The 12,020-nt window shown below is 42.1% G+C and overlaps 1 protein-coding gene across 1 annotated transcript in view; it reads right to left on the reverse strand.

Moving 5' to 3' along the window:
• Positions 1-12,020, reverse strand: part of ANO4 (anoctamin 4) — a 377,211-nt gene that overhangs the window by 106,057 nt on the left and 259,134 nt on the right. The window contains exon 8 of the mRNA XM_025204196.1: positions 3,724-3,824. Coding sequence (XP_025059981.1) covers positions 3,724-3,824 — 101 coding nt within the window. The remainder of the gene's footprint in view (positions 1-3,723; positions 3,825-12,020) is intronic.

The following is a 12,020-nucleotide window of genomic DNA, read 5'->3' on the forward strand; positions in this document are numbered from 1 at the left end:
CTATCCCAAATTTCAGAAATAGTTACTCATTTTGGGTGCCCAGTTTCAAACCTCAGTGTACCAACTGCAGAGGTGTTTTCTCCTGATATGGTGTAATGTATTGGCAATTCTAACCAAAATTACTGGGAACTGTGAATAAGGCAACAGGTTTGGGCAAAGTATATACATTACATATACGGTGGTGTAAGGGGCCAAAATCTGGCCAAACCTGTAACAGGACAGAAATTCAGTGCACATAGACTGGTTTAAAAATGGCAGAACCCAGGCCTGAAATAGACTTGGATGGATGTAGTATCAGAATTAATCAGTTTAGGTTAGATCAAACTTTGTACCAGATCCCCTATTAATTCATGTTAGGTTGCTGTCTGCTGGCATCCCAGGGGCTTTTGTGCCTCCCACCCTGCTTGCCCCCCTCATAGGGAGATGTGCTACCAGTTGTGGAGTGTTTAGCTACTTTGGGTTGTCATGGACTCAAGCCAGCACAGATATAGGCAGGCAAGGCGGGGCAGGAAGGGAGGCTGGCACTGAGCAGCAGGGACAGGAGTGCTCCATAAAAGGAAGGATCGGGCCCCTCAGAACAGCACCAGCGGCAACTGAGGAACCCAATCCTTCCTTCTGCAGAGTGCTCCTGTCCTTGCTGCTTGGTGCAGGGCCTCCTAGGTTTCCTGGCATGTCTTGTTGCAGCTTGGCACCAGCAGCAGCTGCCAAGATGTGCTGGGCAGCCCGGGAGGCTTGCAGAGGTACTCCATAGAAGGAAGAACCAGGCCCCTCAGCTGCTGCTGGTGCCAAGCTGATACTTCCTTCTATGGAGCACTCCTGTCCTCACTGCCTGGCACATCTTGCCAGCTGCTGCTGGTGCTGGGCTTCAGCAAGATGCTCTGGACAGTCCAGGAGGCTCGTGCTGGGCAGTGGGGACAGAAGTATTCCCTAGAAGGAAGGACTGAGCCCCTCAGAAGAAGGATTAGGCCCCTTCCTTCTACAGAGCCAGGCCACCTCTGATTGGCTGCCATGCACATCCCCCCAACCCCTTGCTGTTACCATGGACCCTCTCTCACTCCCAAACCTAGGCTTCCAGGTGAGCCCCAGAGTGAGTCACCATGGCATGCCTGACAGCTCAGCTGGCAGTGATGGTGGTGGGGTTCATGGTGACCCCCTCTGGGGTTCTCCTGGAAGTGTTGGCTGGGTGCACGGGAAAGTCCATGGTGGCAGCAGGGAGTTGGGGGCATGTGCATGATAGTCAGTCAAGGATGGGCCCCACTCATTTGCACTCAGATGCCCTCGGCAATATCTGGCACACTGAGAGGCATGTGGGAGTGTCCCCTGCTTTCTAGTCTCAGCCACTGCAAGCATCTGCATGTTCCTCCCTCCCACTGAAGGGCAAATGTGTGTTCCATTCACTCTTGATCTAATCTACACAGCTTAGAGAAACCCATGTAAGTTGGATCAATTTTGCCTTGGACTTTTTGAATGTCTGTACTTAAACTTGGAAACTAGTTCCTTGGTGTGTTCAATTAAGCACTCTGGAAATAGAGGTAACTAAAATTAATGGACACTTCTGAAAACAAATTCTTTTAAAGTTATTTAGTATAAAAACTTTCTATTGGAACATTTCAGTATGCCTCTCTTTCGTAATTTTATAAATATATTATATACATTACTGGCTTCCTATCTTGCAATGACTGTTCAAAGAATAGAGATGAAAATACGCAGCATGTCAAGAAATCATTTTAATATTTGTATAGATTTTCATATATTCTGAATTATATTAACATTGCTGTCTACTGACACATCTGAGCAGTATGGATCAGGAAGGTCCAAGTTTTCTATAAAAACTAAAATTTGACTTCCTGCTAGATGATGCTCTGATTGACAAGCAGGAGCTATTACCATTATATGTTGGGGCAACTTCATCCCATGGTAACGCCAATGGCATCAAAAGATTAACTTGACTTATTTCTTTCATGCTTTTAGAAAAAAAAAATTAGACACTAAATATCCTGGCAATTTTTTCTCCTTTTTAACACTAAACATGCACATACAAGGGGAAAAAAGAGTTTGTCTTAAAATAAAAACTCTAGTACATACAAGGCATGTTTACATATGTACAGGAAACCCTCGCTATTCGTGGGTTCGGCATTCGCAGTTTCAAATATTTATAAATTTATATTCAATTATAAATGCCAAACCCACATTTTAAATACACTTTATACACTTACAGGAGCTCTTTGAGAGCTCCGTGCTTGCTGCTGCTGGGCTCCTGCCACTGCTGCTGGAGCTGTGCCCACCCCCAGCCGCCGGGGGCACTGTGTTCATGAATGCAGACTGCATTCATAAACGTAGTGCCTTATTCGCAGATTTCACCATTTGCAGGGGATACAAGAACGTATCCCCCATGAATGGCAAGGGTCAACTGCAGTTACATGTGCCTAAACTTAATGCACCTTTCTTTAAGGTGCATTAAAGCAATTTTGGATGCCTTAATGTGCATTGACGTGATTTAATGTGCATTATATTTAGGCTCATATAGCTAAATCACATTAGCCCACGTATAGCCATGTTAATGCGCATTAAATGTCTATATGGGGACTAATGTGACCTAGCTAATCACACCTAAATTTGGTACTTGCTTTAAGCAGGTATCAAATTTGGGTGGGATTAACCCCAAATTGCCATTTTTAAGGTGCATTAAGGGGGCATACTTGTGGACACACGGCCTTCGTGCGACTTAAAAATGCTGATTTTAGGCTAATACTACATAAAAGGTCCACATGTAGACAAGCCCACAGACTGATTTCCTAATAAAATACAATGGTCTATAGCATATAAACGGTATTTTTTTAATGTCAAAATGAGAAAGGGACATCCATAAAGTTTTGGGTACAGCTTTCATCACAGATCATTCATTCTTTGCATATTCTGAGTCTGATTCTCTTGTTTATACCAGGATAAATCAGAAATAACTCCATTTAGATGAGATGTAATTCCCATTAAGTGTGAGGAAAATCAGGCCTTCTCAGTTTAGAAGCTTGGAGAGTTCAAGTGAAGCCCTTAATGTTATTTTAACAGAGAAAAATAAGACTTTAACATCAAAATTGAGATCTGTCATATAAATCATGTTTGATAAAAAGATAAAAAAGCTGTATGATCAGATTAAATTAATTTAGCCACCAACAGCATACAATACAATTTCTATTCTTTCTCCAAAGATAGAAGCATATTTACTATCTGAATGCCATTCTTCTCTTAGATTGGATACTTATTTTTATTCTGTCTATCCCTTAATTTATACTATAGAACAGACAATTTACAGGTGCTGAACATACCAGATACGTCCAACAGACATGCACCTTCTGTGCTGCCGTACGTACCTGGATCGTCTCGACCTCCCAATTTCAATGAAATGTCCATTTAAAAAACAGCAGCGCACGAGTATGCAGGGGGCTCCGGCAGTGAAGGGGTTAAAGGGCCTAAGAATAGAATACCCCATGAAAAACAGCAGCGCTGCTATAGTTCGCCTTATTTTAAAATTGATACTGTATGGAAATTGCAGGCATTAACAAGAAATAGCAATGAATATAGTATCTCTGTCGATCTTTTCATATTTTCTAAAGTTGTGAGACAATTCACAGAATAGCTTTTCTGCATCCATTTAATTTTAGTTCTACATTATCTTTACAGTAAATTTTGAATATGGAGGTTAACACAAAATTTATTTACACCTACCTGAAAGGCATTCTTACATTCATTACTTCTGCATATTTGCCTAGGACTTCCCATGGGGCATGAAGCTTCACAAAGATGATGTCGCTGTTGGTTAAAGATGACTGCAACAGAGAAACAAAACCACCACCCAAGACTTATTAATGCTTTCAAGTCAAATGAGGTCTGAAGAACAAAGGACCTTCTGCCTCTGTCACTTCTCTTCTCCCATCTGCCTTACTCATCAATTGCAAGAAACTCCCCTTTCACCCAGTACACATGTGTATACCCACACCATTTTGTTTTTGACATTGCTTTGGTGATTACCCTCCAATTGGCCATATCTTCCTCTAGAGGAGGTTGCTCACTACAGAAAAGCCATAGACTTATCCTCATGACTTTGGGCTATCTGTTGTGCCAACGACCAGGGAAATTCTGCTGACTATAGAGTATGTGAGGATATTCTCTCCATCCTCACTGCTGTGGTGCAGAGAAGGCTTTTCATGGACCATGCATGCTGAAGTAGATGTCACCCTAACAAAACGGTGTATGGCTATGCACGGAAAGGGACATTAGAGTGAATGAGACAGAAATCCAGCTTGATTGGCAGGAAAACTGATTAAACTTAATTGTTACAAAGCTGTGAAACTCCCACAGAATTACATTCTATAACGTAATTTATGACAGTCACACCAACTATCAAAACCCACATGTCGGATGATTTCACTGTTGATATCTTTGCCTTTTAGGCACTGGAGTATAAGCAATAATAACAACCCTAATTCTAAATTAATGCAGTTTAATATTGGTTTGCTGTGAAGTTCCAGTAACTCTAGTGCCTTATGGGCATGTCTACATGTGATACTACATTGCCATAGTCACACACTACAGTGACATAGCATCCATGGGTGTCTACATGTGACCAGCAGCTACTTCACCATACTGGTGTGCTCTTCTGTTATAGCACACCACTACGGCAAGTAGCTACTAAAAATAATTATGCGCTGTGTGTATGGTGCAGTATGGATGGTTACTGCACTGTGTTTTAGTACTTCCAAAAGTACCAGTCCAGTAATAACATTGCCATAGGGTAACGTGTAGATGCACCCTATGAGTGGAAGAGAGATATTTCAGTTTTCTAGTTTTTCCTTCTGTTAGCCCAATAGACATTGAAATGTCAGATGGGTATTAGTGTGCTATGGTAGTTTGTGATATGTGACAGGAGGATCCAGGGCTCCAGGATTTAAGGAATATGTGTACTTCTTCCCTTAGTACAGAAGAAAAAAAAATCAATACAAAAATACCTTCCCCCCACCCAGACAGAATATAAAATCCTTTATAACTGAGACACACAACATATTTGCAGGTAAAATGTTATCGATCCTCAAGAAAAAGTGGACAGAATAAAGAACGTGGTAGCAGAAGAGATTTTTTCTGGCTTGAAGGTTTATTTAGAAAAATACTGCAGTTATTTATCTGGTCTATGTCTTTAGCTGATAGCATTGTGCAAAATATTTTTACATTAAATGACACAATAGCAACAAAATTCCCAAAGAGGTTTGAACACAAGTCATTAAGAATTGTTCCTGATTTTTATGGCTTTTGAATATATTCCAGGTGATAGTGCATTTGGGCACCACTTTTCTAAGTCTGGCAAATTTCAAACGTCTTCCCTGGGGAATTTTGGCAAAGGGGTACACAGAAAATAGTATTCAGCTCTGCTGCATAAGATGTTTTCTGCAAGCTAGCTCTGAAAAGATAAGATGAAGCCAATGAAGAATGGATGATACTGAAACACAGAACTGGACAGATGCTTGTGGGCCACTGAGTCCAATTGCTGGCATTTATAGGCAATTGTTACCCAAAGGACTCCTCCAAACCACCAATGCAAGCCTTCACCCACAAGCAAAAAAGCATAATACAGTTCCATGAAATATTTCCTCTAGGAACTGTTAAACCTCATGTACAAAGGGATACTGGGTCTAGGTACCCATTAATAGCATATGGAGAGGCATGGAACTTGCTCAATGAAATGCAACTACTCCAAATTTCCCTTACATTTGGTGACTGAATTCTTTCAGGAGGCTAATGGGAGCCCTTTCCACTTTGATTTGAACACTACAAAACTTAGCACTTGAGTTGCAGAAGCATGACTGGATGGATAGTCTGCTATTTCATGTCAGATGATTATGATCTGATTTTGATTTCTAAAATGTTTAACATTTCCCTTTCCATGGAAAACTGTAAAAATCTGTAAGTGCTCAACGCAAATTAAAAAAAAATCCTTATTATATAAGCTGTGCTTTCTAATACCTTGTAATACTATCTAATCAGCTTTTAATCTACAGTAAATCTAAACAAAATATATGTGGCAGCACTTCAGTCTTCTTCAGAGGAAAGAGATGATGAGTTGTAAAGTTATTAATATAGAATTCAAATTCTCATGGGGTTCTGAATAGTTAACATTCATGTGGGGAAAAAAAATGCTAAAATAAGAAACAAAAGAGGAGAAACAACACTACATGGAGAAATAATTGCATGAAATACAGCTTTTTCTATGTTGAAAAGGAAAAATAGGTGTCAATAAAACATCTGAAAGAAAATACCCAGTAAATTATCTTTGTTACAAAAATACTTAAATGGCTGGCTTCTGTTAATCTTCTCATTTAGATAAGAAATTAAATACAGTATATCTCTGTTTCTAGATGCCTCACCCATGCTTCATCTATAGTTTTCTCTCTAGTATGTTATTAGTGAGTAGGTGGTATTTATACTTAGAACATGCTTACAGAGTTGCAGGGAAGCAACAAATAATAGGGACTATCTAATTCTTAAAATGGATTTGTATTCTCTCCTTTCAGATTTTCTACCCCCCCCTCCCTTCTTTTTTGCAAAAGACAAAGCATTTCTTGATTATAATAACCACTCTCAACACAAAAGCTTCCATTTTATTAAAACTTTGAAGGCTTGTACCCCAATAATTTTTTTCCTTCCCAGCATTTGCGTTCTGGCTGGTCAGGCATTGTTTACTGGGCTCAGTTTACAGTTCTGGGGATTTTAACAGGACATCCAACTCCTTCATTTAGATACCCAGACTGGCACATAGACGTGTTGAGTCCTAAATGCTACGTTGTAAATTGTAATGTTGGACTGGTATGTCCTACTTCAAGGCCCACATGTGAAAATGGAGTTTACAGTCTCTTCTTTCCCAGTTAAGTTCAGAATTCTAACAGCAGAGTACAGCACAATGGCCAAAGGTTCAAACAAAGGGAAGCTTAGTATTGCATTAACCATCCTCTTCAAATGAGGGGAGACATTTGACTTCTAAAAGCTACATACAAAGAGAATCCGTAAACAACCCTTTAGAGTAAGCAGCATGTACCACAGCTTTCCAGAGATTTTAGACAGATGATGACTGCAAGGAAGTGTTTAACATCTCTTGCATTCTGAGTGCACACATGTTAGGCTTAATTCCCTTCTGCTGATTCAAAGAGGTACTTCCCGAACCTCCCTACATCAGCAAGGCCTTATGCTCATGAGAGGAATTCAGCCTCAAGGAAGGAGAGATGGCATAAGGATAGGTGCCTCCTTCAAGGTTTCTGCTAGATAAGGGACACTTCTGGTCCTGCTGGGGCTTCACAGACAGTCCACTGGTAAAAAGTTTGTCAGGGATGTACTGAAACAATTAACTTCCGGGCGGCCCTGGACGCAAAGCCCCTTCCACTGAGTACAATCTTCAGGCCATGTTGAATGCCTAGAGCTTGCTAGTGGAAGACAGTTGCCAACTTATTTTCCACAGATTCATCCTCCCCTCGTCCAGTTTACTTTCCATGCCAGGGAACACTGGGCTTCAGTTTATGCCAGGGAAAGATATCATTAAGCAGACTGAATGTGGGTCTTTTCCTTTATTATTACTTAATATAAAATTACCTGATCATTGTTAGCAAGAAAAAACAGAGATTATTCAAATCACTTGAATCCTCTAGCTGCTGGTCTAAAACAATGTATTGTACCAGGAAATCTGGAATTTTAAAATACATTTTAAAAAAGAAAATGTCCCATTTTTCTAAAGGGCATGAAGGGTTTTGCTTATTAAAAAGTGTGGAGCAGAAAAGTCAGTTTTTTATGTTGCTTACACAAAAAACATAAGGCCACATTAATCCCCTCTGCAACATAAATCAAACGATATCAATATAGGTGGACAATATGCAGCAAAGTGATGGGGAAGAAGAAGAAATAAAACATGGCAGAGGAGTTCAAGGAAGGGCCAGCAAAACAGATTGGCTAATGGTAATAAGAACAAGATTGAGAACAAGGATAATGCTTGGATCTAAACCAGGATACTAATCCCTGCAATTTACCACCATGCGACAATTATCTGGTGTTCAATGTAGTCTCAAACCAATGTTCAGTGTAGTTAGTAGTTTTAAGCTAGTGCTAGAGGAAAGGCATAAGCACTAAAAACAGAGTTCCCTCTAATAATCTGTACTGCTTTGGCAGTCATCAGAAGGGTCAGAACTGAATCCACAAGGATTACTTGAGTATAAACCTCTGCTGGGGGCGAGTCTTGTAAAATATTTGAACTTCTCTTCAGAAGAAAAGAACTAGTTTGGGGCCAAAAAAGGGCTTTCATGAAAACTCAACATTTCCAGTGTAAGGCAGACATTTTTTCATCAAAAATGTTCAGTCAAAAATGCAATGAGAAAACAACTGTTGGTTGATTTTTTTCCAACCAGCCATATTTATTACCCTTTCATCTCTAGAGCTACTGCTTTCAGCTCCAGCTTCTTGAACGAGACAGTGGGTGCATCTATACGAGACCTTTACTGCAGTTGCCTAATTAGCTCTGCAGTGAATTCTCAATGTCTACATGTGCTGCCCTATTAGGCCGCAGGGAACTAATTAACTCCACCACAGGTTACTACCTGTAAACACAAATACTATGCTGTGGCGGTGATCTTTAGTGAACAGCAATGCACGTGCAGATGCTGATGGACCTGGCTGGGGTACGAGGGTGCATACGTGCAGAGCTGCTTGATGGCTAGCCTTGCACTGTAGCATCCTCGTGCCCCAGCCAGCCCCTCCACAGCACATTGAGCCAGGTCTGAGCAGCCCCAGGCTAGCAGGCTGGGGCCCTGGGCCTCTTGCCAGCCAGGGCTGCTCTGACCCAGCTCAACATGCTGCAGTCCTGGGTGCATGTTCCAATATGGCGCCTGGGAGCAATAAACACCAGTGTTCTGTGCACTGGAGTTTATTACTCCATGATAATAGCATGTGTAGATGTATCTGGTGTGATGAAATTTGCATTAGTCCCTGCCTAGATTGTACCTATCCAGGTTTAATGGGCTTCACTCTCCAGTACCATTAACACATGATTCTCCCAAGCCTTATTTTCTTTTAATTGGTAAAAGGGACTGGCTCAAAACTGAACTTCTGTAATTCATGGAAGTAAAATATAGAAAGTGTTTGATAATTGCATAAAGAACCTTCCACAGTCTACATCTGATATGTGAAATCTTCATTACTTCCTAACCTTTCTTGGTCTTGTTAACTGAACCTTTACAAGACTATATCATCCTCATTAGGACTAGAATACATTTCTGTTCTCCAGGTGTACATTTTGCTGCCTTGCCTTTTGGATAAAATTGTCTTTCTATTTTAATAACACAATTCATGCTGGCACTTAATTTCTGAAAAAACAAACCAACCACAAACCTGATGAAGAAACTGATCACTGTCTTTTTCTCCAATATAAATATATCTGCACAGGTACAAAGTGAGTCAAATAATAACTGCATGTGGCTCCTTCATTAGTTGAGCTCTATTATACCAGCAGCTGGACCCAGAAAAAACTTGCAAAGGATAGGTTTCAGTTAAGTTTTATTTCTTGTTTTATTATTTTAAATTTAGGAAGCAGTCACAAAATGGGTCTTAATGCCCAGCTAATATAATGCTTGGATGCTAAACCCAAGTACACATCTGAAGGTGCTTCAAGTCCACAGAAACTTTGTAGGGCATAATTTTCAAAAATATTTACTGCTAACCAACCTTTGTTCTCATTAAAGTCAATACCACTGGTTTCGGGGAACCAGAATGATCCTGACATTCAGAACTTCTGAAAGTCCCTCCTGTATTTGCAGATGGCCTCTCTCTTCAGGGATCAGGGAAGGGGATTAAAGACCCTGATGTGGAAATTTCTCAAATTTTTTTTAGCCATTGGAAAACTTCTGCTTGCTATAAACTGCATTTTAAGCCATAACATTTTGGAAGATGCACTTTAACAAAAACATTACTTGTTTCCAATGGATATGAAGATAGGAAAAGAGTTATCCACTTTATAAATCTGGAGGATGTTAATATGATATCTCCAATCAAAGAATTATCATTCTTTTATCTTCCTTGTAACTATTACGTAGGCACCTGCAAAAGCAATGCAATTATTTGTGTGTGCATGTGTGTTCATGTGTACAGCAAAGGGGAAAAGAAAGACAGACTTCTCATAATTTACATGATCAGTATTTAGAGATTGATATAAAAAAAAATCAACGCGCCTATCCTTTTTGGGCCTTTCCCATAAAAGAAAGAGGCAAAAAGAAAAGTATCCTGGAATTGTAAGAGGAATGAGATATAAATCAGAGGTCAGGCATGACCTGGTACCTGGGGTAGCTAACACACACAGGAGGAGTGGTAACTTCTGGTTGCCACTGTGCCAGCAGTGTGATTGTATGGGTCATGGCAGTTGTTCTTTCCTGCCCTCTGCAACTCACACCAAGTCAGTGACCATGGTGGTTGCCCTGGTCATCCTGCTCTAGTTATACCACTAGTCCCAATAAATAAATAAATAAATAAATAAATAAGTGAATATGGATTTTTCTGGGTGTTCAGGCACTTTCAATTATTACAAAGAGATACAATTACTCTTGTTGAGATCAGCATGCAGCAAGGAGGAGAAAAATAGGAGACAATATTGGCAAGTATTTGGGCCAGAGGACCACGTAGGGAGTGTGGGTGAGGTGCTGTGGGCCAGGTCATCGCCTTCCTCTCCCCACGACAGCTCAACAAAACTCCCTAAGTGGTCTTCCAGCCCAAATAATTGCCCAGCCCTGGGCAGAGAGATTAAAAGTTAGGGCAACCTAACCTTTGTTCCTCCCTTGTCCCCCTCCCCCATCCCAAGTCCCCAGTATGTGGCTAGGTCAGGCAGAAGCCTCACCAGCTCCACCCATGTGGCACATTAAAAGGAAACCTTTTAAGATGATTAACACCATGAGCTGGTAGGCAGGAATACAGCATGGCACCACCCAGCCCAGCTGTGTGCCAAGGACTCGGCTAGGGACAGATATTAAAAAAGTTGGAGCCTGAACTGATTTAACCTTTGCAGGTTAGTCTAGCCTGCCTAGGCTGAACCAATTTGCAAGTGTATAGACATTCCATTTTCACCCAGGAAATGCAGGCACATGCCTACAGTGGCTCAGCCCAGAAGCCAGGGGGTACTAAAGCAGCTCTCAGCCGTAGGGAAGCTGTGCTGAGTGGGCATGACCAGCCCCAGCAGTAGCCATGCCCCCACTCCTGTCACTGGAACAGCAAGGGTGCAGGGACCGTGACGGAGGCAGCAGCCTCTCTCATGGTTTCCCAGGGAGTGCAAGCCTCTTCCCAGTGGAGGGGCTGCACTGTGGGTGGGGGCGGGAGTGCAGAGGACTGGTCAGAGCTGCCACAGACTGTGCAGTGTGAGTGGCGGCACTGGGGCTTGGAGGGGTGGCCATATCCCCCCAAGCTCTCCCTAGTGCTGTTTCTGTTCACCCTGCAGTCTGTGGCAGCTCTGCCCACCCTGCCCTGCTCCTGCCCGCAGCTGCCCCTGTCATGGTCCCTGCCCCCTGGCTGATCCGATGGCAGTGATGGGGGCATGGTCAGAGGCCAGCTGGAATGGCCCCCTTAGGTGAGGGGGCAGGGAGGGGGATTATTTCCCTCCTCCCTCCAGTGTCTGGCAGAGGGGACACAGAGGGAGCTTATTACACCACTTGCCCCATGCAGGGAGTGATTGGCAGCAGTCAGGACTAGCAAACCCTGGCTGTGGTCCCTCAGGGGCAAAGCGGGGAATAACCCTCCCTGCCCTCTCTGCCTCAGGGGGCCATGCCGGCCACTGTCTAGTGATTCATAGATTCATAGATGTTAGGGTCGGAAGGGACCTCAACAGATCATCGAGTCCAACCCCCTGCATAGGCAGGAAAGCCATTCCAGATTTTGGCCACTCTAACTGTGAAGAAGTTCTTCCTAATGTCCAGTCTAAATCTGCTCTCTGCTAGCTTGTGGCCATTATTTCTTGT

Source organism: Alligator sinensis, unplaced genomic scaffold (assembly GCF_000455745.1).
Source record: "Alligator sinensis unplaced genomic scaffold, ASM45574v1 scaffold154_1, whole genome shotgun sequence".
Classification (NCBI taxonomy): domain Eukaryota; kingdom Metazoa; phylum Chordata; order Crocodylia; family Alligatoridae; genus Alligator; species Alligator sinensis.